General features: G+C 36.2%; 1 protein-coding gene across 1 annotated transcript in view; it reads right to left on the bottom strand.

Annotated features, from left to right (window-relative positions):
• The window catches only part of PLXDC2 (plexin domain containing 2), a 400,818-nt gene that overhangs the window by 85,475 nt on the left and 295,198 nt on the right, over window positions 1-20,145 (bottom strand). The window contains exons 8-9 of the mRNA XM_057731187.1: window positions 13,296-13,391; window positions 13,015-13,096 (exon numbers count right to left, since the gene is read on the bottom strand). Coding sequence (XP_057587170.1) covers window positions 13,015-13,096; window positions 13,296-13,391 — 178 coding nt within the window. The remainder of the gene's footprint in view (window positions 1-13,014; window positions 13,097-13,295; window positions 13,392-20,145) is intronic.

Below are 20,145 nucleotides of genomic sequence, written 5' to 3'. Positions count from 1 at the left end.
TCTCTCTTCATTGTAAATCTGTGAACTCATCTGGAAGGGTCTGTTTCTAAAACTGTAGAAGCCCAGGTCCTTATGTAGATTACTAACAATGTATTAGTAAGTTCATTCCACTTTAAGGAATGATTCTGATCATAAAAGAGCACTCTGCTTCCTTATTTCCTTGCTTTATTCTATATCAGATTTGTCAGGCATATAAAATATCAAATTACTAAATGCTAATTCTATTACAGTTTTATGCAGCTCGTGTACAAATGTTCTATATCTTATTAAAGGCAGCAAAAAGAAGGATTTTAAGAATTTGGGTGTGAAGCAATTTTCTGCTTCGTAAAATACAGTTAGTGTCACCTTGTGTTAACAGAAGCATTCTTGGATGTGTAGTTTCTTTTTTCAGATTTGCTTTTAATGAAACTGACTTAGCATTCTAGAGCACCCCTTTAAACCAGATGGAAAAAATATTTACAGCAAAAGCTTTATAAGCATGTGGAGAATGGATATCTAGATCCAAATCTTCATGTTAATAGTTCAGAAGACCCATCAATTCAACATTCTCAAAATCTTCTATATCATTAATTTTCAAACACTATTATATTAATTTGACCTGGTCCTTCATTTGCTGTCTGCTGGTTTCCTTAGGCGATAATCACTAGAATCATCTCATTTATCCAAGTGTCACTGTTTACTTCATTAACCCCCTCAAAACCAGTCAGTATTTTCTTCCTAAATAATTTATTGTGAATATGTATTGTACCTTTCTTCTTATTAATCAACATATTTGTCATACGTCCTCCATTTGTTTGGCAAACTTTTCCTGTAAAGGGCCGGAGCATAAATACTTCAGGCCTGTGGGTCCTGTGATCTCTGTCCCAGGAATTCCTTTATGGAGAACAGTTGAATTTAACCTAGGAGTTCTAGTTCTGCCTTAGATCCTGAACACACAAATGCAGTTAAAACTTAGACAATAGCAAGGATTTCCATAACGCTGTTCAGTACAGTGACCATATAATGAACTTACAGGTCAAACCACTACACTTCTGAGTCAGAAAAGCAGGCTTGTACTGAGAAAACTGGGCGTATGGCATTTAGGGCATGACTCTGATCTCCATGCTTCACAGACATTTCTAGTTACAAATTCTGTGCTCAACTTCAGTAAGTCTTTTTAGTCAAGTTTCCTAATATATTTATCTCCTACCATGTTCACTTTATTTTGGATAATCTAGGTTTATGCTAGCATACAAAAATTTAAGTCTCTGAAGGATTTTATGCCCCTTCCTCTGAAATACAGCATCAAGGATTATTCTGTATTTTCATAGACTGAGGGCATGGGTCCATTTTAGCTCCATCTTCTGATATATGAGTAGAAAACTTGACACACACAAAAAGCAATACAGGACGACTAACTCTCCCATATGAAATAAACTCTTCACATGCCATTTTTGCTGCATGCAATCAATAGATAATTCACAAATCTTTTTTTCCCTTGAGAATTCTATCTATGTGTTATTTGTATTACTTTCTCCAATTCATATTTTTTGTTTTTTTCATGAGGACTCTAGCTTGTCAGTTACGCACTTGGCACAAATATAACCTCAATTATTATTAAAGAAAACTTTATATGTATCTTTTACAACAAATCATTCAGATAAGTTTTGAATAGACATAGACGTTAGGGTAAATATGCTAATAAACCCCTTTAAGTAGGCAAGGGGAAGGCTTTTTCCTCTCCCCCGATGGACACCTGCTTTGGATTGCTTCTCCAGCATGTGAATATACTTAGCAAGGCCACATGTGCTAAGAGTAGGCATAGACGCCTAACGGAGAAATTTAACCTATTTATTTTTCCCTTCATCTCTCCAACCACCCATACTTCGAAACCTTGTATTTTAAATCCTGGCTCCACTGGTTACTAGCTTCAGGACCTTGGCTAAAGCTTCTCAACCTTCCTAATTCTCATTTACTTAGTCTATGAAACAGGGATCTAAACACTTACCTCTTAATGTGACTGCAAGGATTGAATGTGATAATAGAATTAAAAGACTTTAGTGGAAGTAAAGGCTTTCCTGTGATGCCTGGCATATGGTAAGCATAGAATAAAAGGTAGGTACTATAATTACGTTAAGCATCTCCAAAGGTAAGGCATTCTTACGCTTAAAACAACCCCCGTCCTTTCTTTCAAAGCTCATGCAATTCGGCAGCAGCAGCAGCAGCAGCAGCAGGAACTCTGGGAAAGGATAAAACAAACCTGTGTGCCAGCAGAGCGCAGAGGAGAGAGCGATTAATTTTGGTCAGGGCACAGGTCAGTACAGAGGTCTTCTCTGCTGGTCAAGAGACATGATTTGAGGAATATAAAATCTGTGTATTTTTAGGAGAGCCTATCATTAGAAATCGATGCAGGCAAGGTCATGATACACGGAGAGAATTGCTCCCCCTTGACTATGATTTGTCACTGAAGGGAAAATTCTAGAGCTGAGGAGAAAGAGAAAGTGTCTCTCTAGGAAGGAGAAAAAAAAAATGAGTACCACTAATCTGGAATCAGCCAATCCATTTTATGATGATCCAGAAAAGGAAAATGTAAATGCTAGTCTTTGTTCAACCAATAAATCATTTTTATCCTGAAATATCTTCTTCTTTGTTTTCCCTAATAAAGTATACCAGCTTGGTCAGACTGCCCTACAATTATATAAAAGGATACATCTCTAGAATAACACTATTTAGATGCTCTTGGAGCTAAAGAAACAACAGGATTGCTTACATGCATTGCTGAATCACTGGGTTTCCTGAACTTTTCCATGAGTGACAGAACTCCTACCATAAAATTCCCCTCGAAACTCTGGGATGGACAAGATTGTATCTCTGACTCAAGACTTGAGGGAGAATAAACTCTGTAGCATTTAGAAAATTTCATAAGAATCTTAAGTAGTATGTTCATATCAAGAAATATGAAAAAATCATATTTCAGCTTTTCTCAGAGACAGATTTCAGCAGGAAGCAAAAAATCAGAAACTATCCCAATGACATTTTTATCATTGTCTTATGTAAGTGTTGAAAGAGCTGGCTTGAGTATGAACATATTGTATTTTGAATGTTTTTCTATATCTTGACATTAGATTTCCAGCAAAACAAATAATTAAACCACAAACTACTTTTATTAAATTTCTTTTCTTACCACAATATCAGTCTTTTCATTATAAGACTGTTAATCAAAAGTTCACCTCCTACTCAATAGTCATGTCAATTTTTCTCAATGGAAGCCAACTGTGAAATTTGATTTTTGCTTTTAAATTTTGACTTCCTTGTCCTTTAAAGGATCACATTTTCCCATAATAATTTAGCACCTACTGTTTCTAAATTGAGAAATTCAATTTCATTCTTGGACAATTAAATTTTAATTATTTCCAGGGGAAATCATTATTGCATTAGTACAAGCCAGCTAAGGGAATGGAATATGTAATTTAGCACTAAAATGCTCCATTTTTAGCTACTCCCTATTTGTTTGTTAGATTGCATTTGTTGAAGTTTAGTTTTCTGAATTACAACCAAATAAAATGCAGCCACCACAGTTGGTTAACACATAAGCAAAACTTTAAAATCACTTGGATAATCTTGAAAAAGCAGCTAAAAACAGATGTGATGCTAAATAATTCTACAGATTTTATCTCTAGTTTGCTAATGGTGCTCAGATGGAATGCAAACACAGCATTCAATGACTGGAAAATCAAAGATGACTTTAAAGATGCCTTGATATTTCAGGGGGAACTTGGTTACCAGGAGACTTTGGCTCAAGCACCTGTTGCTTTAGAGTTTGGAAAAAAGAAAGCTGGTTGCCATTCTGCATTCACAGGCATCCAGAGAGACTGGCAGATGGCCAGTGGCAAAAAGGAGACAGAGACCAAAATGCAAAATAGATGATAGAGAGATATAGATATAGACATAGATTAAAACTAGCATAGCTCAGTACCTTTTTGTTCAAAAAAAGTAAAGAATTATATGCATTTTATATCCAAAAGGCTAATAAATCCAATTCCATCTCTTCAAGGGAAAGGAACGTAGCCCATACATTTAACACTGATAATTTTCTGGCCCTTTCTTTAACTTAAGAATTTTCTGAAAGAGTATTTAATTTTTTCTAATACACTTTAATATATATTTCCTTTCTTTTAAGACTATATATTTTTTTGTTTACTGATTGATTCAGAGTAGGTAACATGTACATATGGTGAAAATTCAAACTCTATACAAGGAATCTGATGAAATGATACTCTCTCTTCCTGCCAATTTCCAATTCATGGCAGTTTCCCCAAAGGTGAACACTGTCACTAGTATCTTATGTATCTTTTCAGAAGTATTCTCTATATCAGAATATACTTCAAAATGCTTTTATGTAATGGATAAAATAACATCACACCTCATTATATTAATGATTATGATTAATTCACATGCAAAAATTCGTACACTTAGAGCTGGGCTTGGAATGCTCAGAAGGAAATAAAAATAGACTTTAATTCTGTATTCTTAAAAGACAACTGTGTTTATGCTATATTTCAGGACAAGCTAATTAAGAGAAATACTAAGATTCTTTATTTAAATTTGAAGGATTATAAAGGGCCTTGCACTAAAATAAATTCAAAATTCAATTCACCACTTATAAGCATTACACGTCAAAAACAGTTATCTTGGCTGTATGGTATTTCTGGAAGCACCTTTTTTTTTTTTTTTTTTTTTTTTAAAGCTCTTTATTGGAATATAATTGCTTTACACTCTTGTACAAGCTTATGAGGTACACCAAAGTGAATCAGCTGTATTTATACACATATCCCCATATCCCCTCCCTCCCGTGACTCCCCACCACCCTCCCCGTGCTGCCCCTCTAAGGCATCACCCATCATCGAGCTGATCTCCCTTTGTTACACAGCAACTTCCCACTGACTATCTATTTTACAGTTGGTAGTATATATATGTCTATGCTACTCTCTCACTTCGTCCCAGCTTCCCCTTCGCCCCCTGCGCCCCCAACTCCATGTCCTTCAGTCCGTTCTCTGCATCTGCATCCTTATTCTTGTCCTGTCACTGGGTTCATCAGTACCTTTTTTTTTTTTTTAAGATTCTGTATATATGAGTTAGCATACAATATTTGTTTTTCTCTTTCTGGCTTACTTTGCTCTGTATGACAGGCTCTAGTTCTATCCACCTCATTACATATGGCTCCATTTCATTCCTTTTTATAGCTGAGTAATATTCCATTGTATATATATGCCACATCTTCTTTATCCATTCATTTGCTGATGGGCATTTAGGTTGTGGAAGCACCTTAATTCTTTTAGAACAGTGAATTTCTACTGTGGTAGCAGTAATTCAATAAAAATTCAGAAATCAAAGATATCCCAACAATTTTAACTAGTTAACAGTGTTCCAAAATCATCTGATTTATTTATTATATATGCTATACTTATCCAAAAATTTCTTGCTTTCTTTTACCATGATCTATTTCATTAACTTCTGATGGATTTTAACAACAAATATTTTTATTTTCAGAACTTTTTTTAGTGTATCTCTATTCCAAATGAAGAGTAAATGTTCCCACACAATTTTGGCCTAAGCATTGGAGGCTTATAGGACTCTCAGCCCACACATGCAGGAGCAGCATTTCCACTGTGCCCATCTCAGGTTACCCTGGGATCCCCCGAGGAGGCATGTTAAAAAGTTAAATCCCTGGGCTCCACTCTGAACCTACTGCATATGAATCCCTTGGAGGGTTTTAGAGATATCTGCATTTTAACAAGCTTTAGTAGTAATTCTTCACTGTACTAATATGTGAGAACTACTCAACCTATGGCCACTCAGATGTAAAGAGCATAAGAAACAAATATATCTTGATGACATATGGATTTTACATTTTAACACATACAGTCAAACAGCTTTATTGATTTGTCCAAGATTAGTCAGTTAGTTGCTGGCTGTGCCACTAGGTGTTCAGACATCCAGTCGAGTCCACTTCAGACAACAAAACATGGCCTCCTCTCTAGTTTCAATTTTGGGGAATTTTGATTCTTTTTTAATAACTCAGGAATGCTTTCTTCCATTCTGGGCTCCTCTTGAACCTTGGCTGGCTAGTTCTCCCTGACACAGAAAGTCCAATATACTTAATAAGAATAAACTAAAGAGAAAGAATCTCATTTAGTCTAGACTTATGCTACTGTGGTCACCAGTTTCAGATCTATGGGCAATTTATCCACTGTTGCTGAGTGTATATAATCAAAGCCTAATGTTTCCCTGATGCTGCCAATCAGAAATGACAGCAATTGTCTTCCTCCTGTCTATCATGAGTAGGCAGAGTGATAATAGAGAATTCTAATTAATTTTTCTTCGATAAAATAATTTTGTTGGATCTGATAGTTCAGCAAGGACATATTTTCTATCAAAGATAAAAGCAGATTTTGTTAGTTATGAATAGCTTCATATTTTGTATTTAAATCTGACATTCAATTTATATACTGAAAACAGTAACATGTTCAGCAATCAAAATATTACTAATCAGTAATTCTGATAGGCAGATGGAGGTGATTTCAACTTGAAAGTCAGCATATTGGAACACAGATCAATAAAAGTTTATTTCAAATTCTTAAAGCTTGGTGAGTTCTAAACATCCGTCTGACATTAGGTGCACTTCCAAGCAGAACTTTATCTTACCCCCACCCACTGAAATAAGCCTAAGGTTATAATTAATTTTGGATCAGGGCCCCTAGATTTCTCAAATGGTTTCTATTTGATTATGAGGTCTGGACTTCACACCTTATCACCAAAGCTAACAGGTTTCCTTATGTGAAAAAATCATACAAATGTATAATTTACAAGTAGCTTCAAATGTGAATTTATTAGACCATAACATCAAAAGTGTTACAGGCTATGGCTTTGTCCAGGATATAAAAGGTGAATTTAAGCAAGTGCAATTATATTCATGCTATCTACTGATTTATCTTAATTTTACAAATTTCAGACTTGACCATATATTTCAAGAGTATATGGCTTGTGACTCAACAGTTGTAGGTTCCTGATCCTCTCCTTCAATCTTAAAATCTTGGACTAAGTTAAGCCTTACTGTTAAATCAGACCAACTTCATATGGCTCTGTAGGGCCCTCTAAGGATTTCAGTGGAGTTGCACCTCATCTCAGGGCTGGATATTCAGGTGCGTAAGTAGGTAAAAATCATACTCCGTCAAAATATGCTTGGAATTCCCTTAGTACAGCCCTCTCAGGAGCCTGACACTCCGTCCTTTAATAAAACCAGTTCTTCCTCCAATGTCAGAATGGACTGTGAGGTGTGGGGTTTTTGGTGATGAAGTTGTTGGCTTGCTTTCTGGACCATGTGATATGAAAAATACTCACTGTTTCTTTAAATATTAGAGTCACACTCAATGCTGCAAACGTTCCCATGTTAAGGGGTATAATGGACCAAGACCAAAGGAGAAAGATATATTCAAGTTCCCCTGGTGTTGTTTTTCAGAAGCATAAGATTACTGATTGAATCAGCGGCACTACTTAAATTTGTCCTCTCCAAATCTGTTTTCTCTCCCAAACGTAGGTAGTTTAATTTCTGTAAGCTAAATGAGAATATGATAAAATAAGTACATTCTCTTTTAAAAAATTAGCTGTGACTTTATATCCTTAATTATTTTAAGCTGATAACACATTTCATGTTGTTAATGAATTACTAGCCAATATTTCTGACTTTATGTATTTTCAGAAATTTTGAGATATATTGCATGTGATTCTTTCTTTCTATTTCTCTTCTTGCTATTGCAAAGGAATCCAATTCATTTGGTGGCAAATAACAGGCAGTGCCAGAGGATGCTCAGGGAGACGCAATAGAAACCACCGGTTAAAAATAAAATAGACAGCAGTTGTTCAAAAACACCTCTCCCTCATCTCATATTTTTTCTTAAGTAAGTATGCTGTAGTGCTCTTCTGTGGATCCATGTCTTTACCATTAGTAGAGGTTTGCCTGTTCTATTTATTCTTTCAATGGGTGGAATCATAGAATATATTTATTCCCAAATTTTTACCAATACCAGTCTGACAACTTTGATTGGAACTAAGTAAATATAAGGTGGAACATTCTTTTAAAATGAGGCACCAAGAGACTGAGTCCCCAGTGTTCAACATGCTTCATGATGAACGTTGACAGCATTTAACGTCAACATCAGGCATCAGCTTAATTCTTTCTATAGCCATTTCATTGACACTGACAAAGCCAATGGAGAGTAACAGCCAAAGTGAGCAATTAGAATTCTCAGGAAAGTGGAAATTTCTGGCCTCAGTTATTGGATAGTTCAGTCCACCCTGTATGTGTTGGAATCCTATATTAGGTCAGGCTCTGAGTTGGGTGCTATGGGAGACACTCAGATGAGTGAGGCTAAGACTGTGTTTCTACCCTGTGAAGAATTTAGGTTCTTTTACATCCCCTTTGTTGATTCCTCCTTTTGTCTTCAACTCCATGTGGCAAAATTCAAATCACAGGAAGGAGTACATAATGAAAAGCAATACTCATTCTCCTGCCTGTCCCTGTTCACTGTCGTTTCCCTAGAGACAAATGTTATTATCAGTCTCTTAGGTACCTTTTCCGAGGTATTCTCTGTCTACAGAAACATACATGTATATAAATACTTTAAAATAATTTTATGTAATGGAAAATTAGCATCATACCTCATTACGCCTCGCTATAGGCTGCTTCCTGGGATCTCTTCTATTTTCAATTTACACTCTCTTCACAGCTGATCTCATGCAGTCCATAGAATTTAAATACTATCTATATGATAATGACTCTCCAATCTGAACTTCTAGCCATAATCTTTTCCTGGAATATCTGGCTCATATATCCCCACCTACTCAGCATTTCCACTTGCAAGTCTGATAGGCATCTCAAACTGAACTACTCCCCAACCAGACTTTATTTCTTTCCCCCCTAGTCTCTATTTCATATGTCATCTTACCTATCTCAAAAAGCGAGTGCCAGCATCCACCAATTTGCCCAAACAAAAATTTAGGAAGTATCCTGGATTCATATCGTTCTCTTTTCCTTCACTTCTAATCCATTACTAAGTAATCTGTCTCCCTTTGAAATGCTCTTTGCTTTCATTTTGGTGTAGCTGGTTCCCCATTGTTCAGATCTGAGTCTATCACTTTTCCCAAGAAGCCTTACCTGGCCACTCAGTCCAGAGCAACTGCTGGCTCTCCAAACGCGACAGATACTCACCATCAACTGACTTCTTAGCTTAATTATCAATTGATTTATTTTCCTGCTTCATACGCTAAACTCTAAGCTCCATGAGAACTTTGGCTTTGATTAATGTGTGATTATCGTTCTAGCTACCTCAGTGCTTTCTGTTTAGATAAATGTGGAAAGCAATCAATAAATGTTTAAGTAAATAAATGAGTGAATGAATATTTTAAGAGCTAAAATATAATTTCCATTAAAAACCAAACTTTTGGAGGGTAATGGTTGATAAAAAACCAGGTCTCTTCAAAAAGACAAGATTGCTTAGCATGAAACCAACAAGTAAACTCCTGTTATTCGTACTGATTTTGCTATGTTTTCCCTTATAATGTTTGATTTATTTCTTTTGCCATGGCACTCACCACCACTAACTTTATTTCCTGCATATCTATCTGCTTAAAATCTATCTCCTCATACTAAACATGGAAGCTCTATGAGGGAAGTGATTTTCTCTCTTTTGTTCATCACTGAATTCACAATCCAGGAGAGTAACTTGAACACAGAGATATGAAAAAAATTTTGTTGAATGAATGAAGATAAAAAGTATAGTTGAAAGTGGTTGATTCAGGTCCTCTCAGTTGTCAGTGAAGAAACAAAAGCACCCTTACCGAGAAGTAACGGCCACCTATTCCGAGAAAACATTTTTAATCATGGATCTCATTACATGTTCCTATAACTCAAATTCTTTTAGACCCTGGATAAGCCATTACAAACATTTTGCCTTAGTTTTGGCTTGCTGAAAAATGGGAATTAAAGGAAATAAACAAACCAATTAAAATTATCTTATCTTTTTAGAGGAAGCCCAACTTGAGAATTTGATAATGGCCACCAACTGATTATCATTCAGGGATAGGAAAGTACAAAGGAGAAGGTAAGAAGGGTGGAAGAAAACAGCCTGAGAGGCAATTTTTGTGCTGCTTAGGATAAGATGTCTCTTGTTTTATTGAATTTGTTGATAAAAGCTCTAAAGTCTGGGGAAATGCTTCTGGGCAGCAAAAGCAAACTTTTGATGCTCACAGGCCTAAGGAGAAATTAATAAAATGCAGTGGGGAAATTAAGTTGAACAAAAGGGCAATGAGCCATAGTTAAACCAATTAATTAAGCAGGGTTTGATATGTATATAACTGGGTTGCTGAGGAATTAAAAATAAATCCAAGATTTTAAACCAGTGTTTGGTATGCAACAAAACACCAAACGGTAACATGCAGAAAATTCAGAGTTTTTTTAATAGTGTTCTTTGATAAATTCCTTCCTCATTCATATGCATCAGTACCTTTCTTTTTTCCATTAATCTTTAAAAACACCTATGCTTTCAGTAATATACAAAAATCTTATGCTTAGCTTGATTCTCTTTTGCATTCTTTTTATGTCAATTTCAAAACCACGCAATTTTCTTGAACCCTTAATTACAGAAATATTTATCTTTTCAGTAGGATGTCTACTATTTTTCAGGAAGCAGTTAAGATTAAGTGCACTCGCAGCCTGATGGGCGTGAGGCATCAAAACGGCAGGCCAGGGTCCCACAGATGGAGTTTCAATCCCAAACTTATCACTTAACAGCTCTGAGATCCTGCACAAATAACTGAAGCCGCAGTTTCCTCTACTATAAAAATGTTATATGAATTAAATGTATTTGAAAATTCCTTGGAACAATGTCTGGCAGAGAAATTTCTCAATAAAATGGGAGCACTGACAGTATAAAACAGTTCGTGACTTACAGATATGGTTTGATTATCAAAATTGCCGGTTTGGAACTTTAAACATTTATTTCTACCACAAATATTTTTTAAAATTAATGCAACGGTTAGTGGAAGGTAGGTTTCTAGACTACCGTCCCAGACCTTCATTTATAACGACATCGTTTCAGTCGAGAATTGTCCTAATAGTACTCTAGCTAGGGTAGCTAACTCATTCTGGTTTTCCCTCAACTTTCCTGGTTTCAGCTCTGAAAGTCTGTCATGCTGGGAAACTCTTCATTCCCAGACAAATCAAATCATGAGTCCTTTCTTTGGAACCTAACCATCATTCATTCACTCGTTCTTTTTTCCTGCAGTATCGGGTACATTCTTAGGCTGTGGAGAGGTAAGGACAATTCACCGTTAATAAACCCAGAGCCTAGCAGAAGAGACAGACGAGTGGCAAATGTCCATTAGCCCTGAGCTAAACGCTAATGATGGAGGTCGGTGCAGGATGCTGGAACCACAGGGGTTGGGTGCCTCACACAGACTCATGGTTTAGGGAAAGTTCTCAGAGGACATGACCACGGAACTGGAACTTGAATTAGGTATGCGCCCCAAATCAGGACCTTCTACTTAATTCTTTTGGGCATTTTTCATGTCTCAGCTCAGTGCTACTTAAATATACCTATTAAAATGCCATCTCTTTAGATTCATTTGGTCATTAGCTAAACGGATTTTGACTAACTTCTGATATGCATGTAATTTGCAGCGTCAGCAGTATTTGAACATAAATGACTACAAATCCTTAATTTTATAGCAGTTCTTCCCACGCTGGAGGTACAGCCAAGTTAAACATCCACTTTTAAGAATGCTAATAAGCCTGTTTGCTTTTTCATTATTTGAAATTCACTGCACAAAGGAAATTACTGGAACAACATATTAAACTGAAAATAAAACAGAGGTTACTGTAAATAATATTGCTCTATGTAAAATACTGTAGTGGTTGTCCCAAAGTTAGCAAGTCACACGTTTCCCAAAGCTGATTATCGAGGAACTGGCATTCTAGTCTTTATACTTCAATAACTTTAAAAATATTCCTGAACATGCCTCTATCATTACAGCAAAAGCTGCAGCAAGATGATAAGACACCAGCTTCGTATACAACAGAAAGCTCTGGTGGAACGCGTGCGAACTTGAAGACTCAGTTCTCTTCCTAGAGGAAGAAGCAGATTTTTCATAGACTCTGAAGGTGAGAGGGGACTCATTCCCAGAGAGACTGGAATCTCCATGGTGGGCAGGGACCACATCTATATTACTCACTGCTGTTTTCCCAGCACTTGGGACAATGATGCACAAAGCGGCTGAGTAAATAAAACACATTTAAACATCTTCACTCTGCATTTCCAACAAATGGTCATTCAGTCTCCGTAGAAAAACTCTACGGACTGAAAAATCCTCTTTGCCATTCATGAAAATCGGTAAACCTCTTTGACACAGCAAGGGATGCAGCTTAAGTTTTAAAGTCAGTTAGTTACAATCCAGCCCAAACCACACGTTCTATTTATGTAGAGGCCAGTTAGTGTCACTCTATTCCTTAGCCTCAGACTGCACTTCTAATCTTGGTTAGTAGCCTTTGAGATTTTTTTTTTTTTAGCCTTTGAGATATTTATAGGAATTTGCTAAGAATGTTAATGTGATTATGCATAAACCATCCTTGTTATCGTAAAGATATGTCATACCATGATTTCTGAAGAGTATGGACCAATCGCATCAATTTATAGATTCATCAATCACAATCATCATCTATAGAACCCCATAGCGGTTACAAAGATATGTCAGATAATTGTCTCATGGACTACAAAAGTTCTTGGTCATTTTGAGCAACCAAAGGAAAATACTACAATTCCCACGTCTGAGCATTTTTTGCATTTTGGTGCTTTTTAAAACACATGTACATTCGTTCATGTGTATCCACTCAACACACCTGACACACTCAAAATTCAATGGAAGAGTAGAAGCAACAAGTCTTTGTAAAGTTTTCAAGTAGTTTGCATTATTCTCTTTTACCTTTGAAGTTTACTACACCAACTGCAGTTGAAGCCAATCTGAGACGATACACAGGGGCCACAGCCATTAAACTGGAGACATGCTGGAAACAGGAGAGAATGGACACATCAAGACCAATCGGCAGCATGGGCAGAGGAGAGAGAAGACTGCGCCACCAAAATGAAAATTAACCACATGTCCCCACATACACGCAGGATCAAGAGACCCATGCATAAACAAATCGGATCATCAAACTTGCAAACTGTTTTTCCCCACCCAGCTATGATTACATGTTAACTTACTAGGCAATGGGGTCATCTCCACAGCGGAAATATTGGTGATTTTTGACATCTGTAGTTCTACTCGGTGGTATTCATAAATCGTTCTTCTTCGGACATCTGTAAAAACAAAAATAGAAAAAAAAATCCACTTTCAACATTCTTCCCTTATAAGACAACTGCATTTTAATAGTGAATGTAGAATTATATGCTTTTCACCTGATGGGGTTTTAAAATAAAAATTTTAAATAATCGATCCCTGTAAAAAGGTTGATTATCAACATCTGAAACTCATGTGCCCATGTACCCAGCAGGCTTTTCATCAAAGAAGTTGAAAACGTTGGTTAGGGTCTCAGATCTCTCACTACCTTAGCAGGGCTCAAAACCCATTGTCATTCAGAGTATACTTAAGACATTTTCTTGACAGATTTATAAATTTTGAAAGATTCTGACATATGAAATCAAAAAGGTAAGATGACCCCACTTCTCTGAAGCTAAAGCTAAAGTGAGTCCTTTAGGAATGTGTAGTAATTAAAAGTTTTTCACAGACTAAATAAAGCTGGTTTAGCTACAATAAGAGTCTGATTGTTCCAAAGGTTTAGGTTAAGTTTCTCTAATAAAATTGAATGTAGAACTTAAATCATTAAAAAAAATCAGTATTGCTATTTATTAAATATACAGTGTTATATCCAAGGAAGGTTAATAATTAGCACTTATATTGCATGCACAAATTTATAATAATTCAACAGCAGATCCAGCGGTGTGCCTGGGGAATAGGTTAGAGGAAGACTTTGACAAGGACTTCAATAAGTAAAATTCAGATAAATACAAGCAAATGTATTTTATAACAAAACAAGACGTTGATGACATATACTTAAAATTTACTTTAAAAAAGAGACCTAAGCCTTATGCTAATTAGCTTGTCTGAGTTTGGTAAATGTAAATGGAAAAGTAGCGCTATCAGTATTTTACCTAGCTCTTGGAACGCTTATGGTGACAGGAATGCATTTTCTGAATACTACTATATCTATCAGGAATTATTTGGGAAGCTATACATTAATTTTAAAATATCATAATATCCAATCTTGGGAAGTCACATGTCATCGTGGTTAATAATGCATGCATTGGAACAGTCTGGTTCAAATCCCAGTGTTGCTACTCGGTATCTGCATGACCTTGGGTTCTTGTGTTAGCCTTCCTGTGCTTCACTTTCCTCATCTATAAAATGGAGATAACAGTACCTATATCACAGAGTTGTTCTGAGAATTAAAACGAGATAGTAAATGAAAGTTGCTTAGAATAATCCCTTTCACATAGTAAGTGTTCAATAAATGTCAGATAGAATTTTTGTCTAATTTCAATATGGCAACCATAGACCATACTGGTTATATACTGCATGTGATGATCTAATTTCTATAGATCTAAGCCCTGGAATCAGGCTTCTAGGAATTTGTCTCCCGTCTTATATTAGGGAAGGTTAAATTTTGATTAAAGTCAATAAAACCCATAAAGATCTCCCCTAGGACACAAACCAGGAGTGTGCTGCCCAGGAGACGGCGAGCTGTCTTTTAGTAACAGTGTTCGGGAAATGTAGATACCTACACGTCCAGGAGGAAAGTCAAACATTTACTCATAACCTACACATATTTCTGTTTCTCTCCACTCATATTCTTTCACCCATTTCTGATTATTCACCATGAAATTCTACTGCAGAAGAGGAATAGGGAGGGAGTGGCCCAAAATGAACTCTTTGGGGACTAGGAATGCTTCTAGAGCCGTTCATCGAATATATCTTCAGGTTTCTTAGACTGGGAAACAATGCTTAAAAACGTTAATCCAATTCACATCTTCTTGGTATAAGTGAAAGATGCGTATGTAATTTTCAAAGTGTAAACTTTATCCAACATTAGAGAAAATGTTGCTAATTTCATGGTATTTAGTAAGGTTTCTTGAGGTACATGAATCATGTCTTCTCCTCTCTCTCTTTTTTTTTTTTTAACTTGTAAGGCATATGAAACGATTACTCAGCTTCTGCCTTTGTCTAACCAGGACACATTCCTGTATACTGCTTTCCTATGCATTCTGCTAAACAATTTAGTTCTTGGAAATAAATAAATAATATGGACTTGCCATGAGATCACTGCAATGGGGGTTTTTGATTGCACAGTATCATATTAGTAGGTGTTTAAAATACTAGTTTTCTTTTAATTTCATATTACACTTTGAAAAGCTCAAACTATGGACATGACTGTGCAGCTTCTGGGAGTTAATTATTGATCATGCAAATGAGGTAAAGGAATCAATGACCTTTTTTGCCATGCTAGTTCTACCACCTGCTTAGACAGCTCCAACTGTTGGGAGGAGATGAATTTAACAAAAAAGAAATTAATGAGAATGACTTTTGTTTGATGACCTGCCAATTAATGACAGCCTCTAAATGGTCATTTCTGTTGTATTTCAGACATATCCTTGTCAAAAACAAGTAATTAGGAATGTATTTACTGGTAGCTCCTGCCAGTATTAGAAGCTTTCATTTGATTCCAGAAATGTATTTAGCTCATGTGTCTGCTTTAGAGAGTTAGCCAAAATAATGATGAACCAAACTTTCAGTCTTAGTTGTGGTGATACAGCTTCAATGGTTTTATTACATCTTTACAAAGCCAAGACCAACTATAATACCCATTAGGGGTTTTAAAACACTTCTTTAAATGAAACGAAATAAGTCTCTGAGCAGACTAACACATAGAGAATAAAATTCAGGAATGAAACTCTTAAGGTGGTACGATTCAATGGGTAACTGCGGAATTGCATTTTTTTAGACATTCTGAGCAATATCAGCAGGAGGGACAGAATGATCACATGGAAACACCAGGAATCCTCTCCAATCAATATCCACTCTAGCGCAAATGAAAACAGTTTAATGAGCACCCTGTGGCATGATTAGCCATGATCTAGTTCATCTGTCTGTCTTGAAAACTAACATTCACATAGAGAATGTATGAGTAATTTCCCAAATTGGCTGATTCTTATATTTATATAAATATTTTAATATTTTGTCTGAATTGTCAAGTAAATGATTAGCTAAACATTTCCTTATTTATATGTTGCCAATGCTTAATGACTGAAGAAATAATCCCAAATGATTATTTCTTTTCTTTTCCAGTTCCAACTGAGCCTAGCACACAGCACCATTTACTGAGAGGACTCTTTAATGTAAATAGCATGTATGGCACAACTGCAAGTTCATTCCCAGCATAAAGACTCAGGAAAAAAGAGACTCTTGAGAGAAAAAGTGCACTATTATAGAAGTCATTAGCTTCCCACATGAAAATGCAATACATTAACAGAATTAGCTAGTTGGAGTTGTGAAATAAGGCACCTACAAATAGAAGATGCTTTTGCCTCAAACATTTAAAAATTCTTGGGACTTCCCTGGTGGTCCAGTGGTTAAGACTCCATGCTTCCACTGCAGGGGGCATGGCTTCTATCCCTGGTCGGAGAACTAAGATCTCGAATGCTGTGTGGTGCGGCCAAAAAATAAAGATAAAAAAATAAAATAGGGACTTCCTAGGTGGTGCAGTGGTTAAGAATCCACCTGACAATGCAGAGGACGTGGGTTCAATCCCTGCTCCAGGAAGATCTCGCATGCTGCTGAGCAACAAAGCCCGTGCACCACAACTATTGAGGCCGTGTGTTGCAACTACTGAAGCCTGGGGGCCTAGAGCCCATGCTCTGCAACAAGAGAAGCCACTGCAGTGAGAAGCCTGCACACTGCAACAAAGAGGAGCCCCCGCTCACTGTAACTAGAGAAAGCCCTCGTGCAGCAACGAAGACCCAACACAGACAATTAATTAATTAATTTTAAAAAATAAAATAAAAAATAAAACAAAACTAAAAATTCTTCCTAAAGTTCTAATTGTATTAATATATACTATAATTCAGCATTGGATAAGGCAACATAAAGTTTAGGTGACTGTGAGGTGCTAATCTGAACCTCTCAGATTCTCCTCTCACTATTCTTCTGTGTTCACAGATTTTCTAAAAAAAAATCCTCAAATATGTTACAATTAATCAGTGACTTCTAATATCCAGAAAATTCTTAAATTTTTGCTTCTTCTGAAAAATCAAGATCAATCAAATAGGGTACATTAGAAATGTATGTGTTAGGGGCTTTCCTCGTGGTGCAGTGATTAAGAATCCGTCTGCCAACGCAGGGGACACGGGTTCTAGCCCTGGTCCAGGAAGATCCCACATGCCACTAAGCCCGTGTGCCACAACTACTGACCCTGTGCTCTAGAGCCCATGAGCCTCAATTACTGAATCTCTCGTGCCACAACTACTGAAGTCCATATGCCTAGAGCCTGTGCTCCGGCTCTAGGAACAAGAGAAGCCTCCGCAATGAGAAGCCCGAGCACCGCAATGAAGAGCAGCCCCCACTAGCAGCAACCAGAGGAAGCCTGAGTGCAGCAACAAAGACCCAACACAGCCAAAAATAAAATTAATTAATTAATTAAATAAAAAAGAAATGTATGTATTAAAGCAATAAAATATCACTTTGCATAATGCTTTCCATCTTGGAAGAGTTTTATGAGAGGATACTTTATGGGGAAAATGTCATAATTTCTATTTCTTCTTCCTTTTGTTGAGCCTAGAGTGAGCTAGCGCATACTTGACAATAGAAGCACCTAATAAAGCTGTATGGTAAAGAGAAGCAATTTTATCTTCTGTAAAATGAATAATTTTGAAGTGTTTTTCATTTTGAGGAGAGACAAGGTAAGATGACACAATTTACTGAACGACTTGTAGATCAATCCGTCCTTAAATGAATGAAAAGACCCTGATAACTTTGAAAATAAGAGATGAGGCTCAGTCCTTCTGAAAGAGCTTTAATTGGGGTGCATAAATATTAAGAAAAAATAACTTCATGTTTTTCCAAGACTATTTGTTTCTTTCATAGATTGTCAATATGTTCTTTTATTTTAGTTGCTAAGTAATTATAATGGAGGTATCCTACCACTGAGTCTAAATTACAAATTGTTTTATTTTGGGCAAAATCAAAGTAAAATGCTTAAATTTGAAAATGTATCACTGAATCACATCTAAAATTCTAAGGCCTTTCAAAATGCAAAGAAATAAAAAATAGGTTAATGTAAATATTATACTTGAAATTTAATGTTCTATTTAAACATGTGTATATGGTCCACTGTCACCCTGTTCAATATGGTAACCATTAGTCATATGTGACTCTTAAAATTAAAATTAATTAATTGAGTCCAATTAAAAATTCAATTTCCCAGTTTCACTAGCCACATTTACGTGCATAGTAGTCACATGTAGCTAGTAGGTCCATACTGGACAATTCAGATTTAAAACAATTCATCAGCACAGAAAGTTCTATTGGACAGTATTGGTCTATGCTACTATTTTTTTGAGTATTAAAGTTTAAGACATTTTGCATAATAAAAGTGCATCTCTGTTTCTGTTTGTTAAAGCTATTTTTTTCTTCAGTCTGTGAATGTAATTTTGATTAAGTGCTTTGAAAAACTGTTGCCTGGTCTGTAAGTTCATAAAGAGACCATGTATGGCAAACTATATACAATGTTTCTCGAAGAGTTCCCTAAATCTCTAAGTATTTTAAAAATATATTTGCTCTCCAAATTAGTTGTTGGTTTTATTTTTGAAAACGCTAACAGTTCTTATTGAGCTGTGGCTAATAATAGCCAACAGAGCAAAGGCACAAGGTAGCACGAACAATGTCAATAAATTTAAAACAGTAGATGATGATGAGAGAGGGATTGGTGTTAAGAAAGAACCAGATAGTGTATGTTGGTGAGAAGAAAAAAGTGGAGTATTCTTAGGGATTCAGAAATTGTCATTATGATAACTTGTAGTAGAACCATTTCAAGTTAGGTCAGCTGCGTTCCAGATTAGTTTCTAGTACAAGAATTCTGCGTATGTGTGTGTAAAGTAACGTCCACATTACTGAAATGACATAGCCTTAAGTTTCCAAATAAAGGAATCATGGAGGCGTGAGTGGATTTTCTGGGTTTCTTGGTGGAAATGTTATGCTCATTAAGCTCAGAGGGTGGAGAGGAAGGCGAGGGATGATGGGGAGGGGCAGCACCCTGGAGATTAAGGTTGAAATTCAAAACGTTACACGGGAGGAGAGAGAAGCAAAGGAGTGTAAACGGTACCCGTGAACACCGCGCATCTCTCCAGGAAGGCCTCCGTACGTTGTGTAAAAGAATCTGCAGGGACATAAGCCGAAGCTGAGAAAGGATTACTTAGTAGAGCTACTTAACAAGAAATTATGGCAATTACACGTGACCTATGAATATATGACAATGTTAGAACTTTCTGGTAATCAAAAGAATATTAGGGCAACAATGAAATATCATGTTCTGCTTATCAAATTTGCAAAGGTTAAAAAATGATAATAGTGTCTGAGAGCACGTGGGGAAATGGGATATCTCATATGATGCTGGTGGGGGAGTAAATTGGTACAACCTTTATAGAAAATGATTTGTCAAAGTGCATAAAAATTCATTAACATTCAATGGTTACATATTCATCTTTTTATGAATTAGATATGTGTAAAAATTTTAAAACAGGATGTTCAGCACCGTTGTTTTGCTGATAATTAATATGAACAGCAACCTATGTGACAGACGAGTGCTGAAAACAGATTGCGCAAATTAGGAAACAAAGGAATTTGCTGCAGCTATTAATGACCACATTTAGACAGGTATTTAGCACTGTAGGAAAAATGTGTTGTATATATTATAAGAAAAACAGGTGGCAAAAATATTTATAAGATAATGCCAATTTTCTTACCATGTGTGTGTGTGTGTGTGTGTGTGTGTGTATACACTAT

This window comes from Hippopotamus amphibius, chromosome 4 (assembly GCF_030028045.1).
Source record: "Hippopotamus amphibius kiboko isolate mHipAmp2 chromosome 4, mHipAmp2.hap2, whole genome shotgun sequence".
NCBI classification, from domain to species: domain Eukaryota; kingdom Metazoa; phylum Chordata; class Mammalia; order Artiodactyla; family Hippopotamidae; genus Hippopotamus; species Hippopotamus amphibius.
The sequence above is the reverse complement of the archived record's forward strand: the minus strand, read 5'-3'. Positions and strand labels throughout refer to the sequence as shown.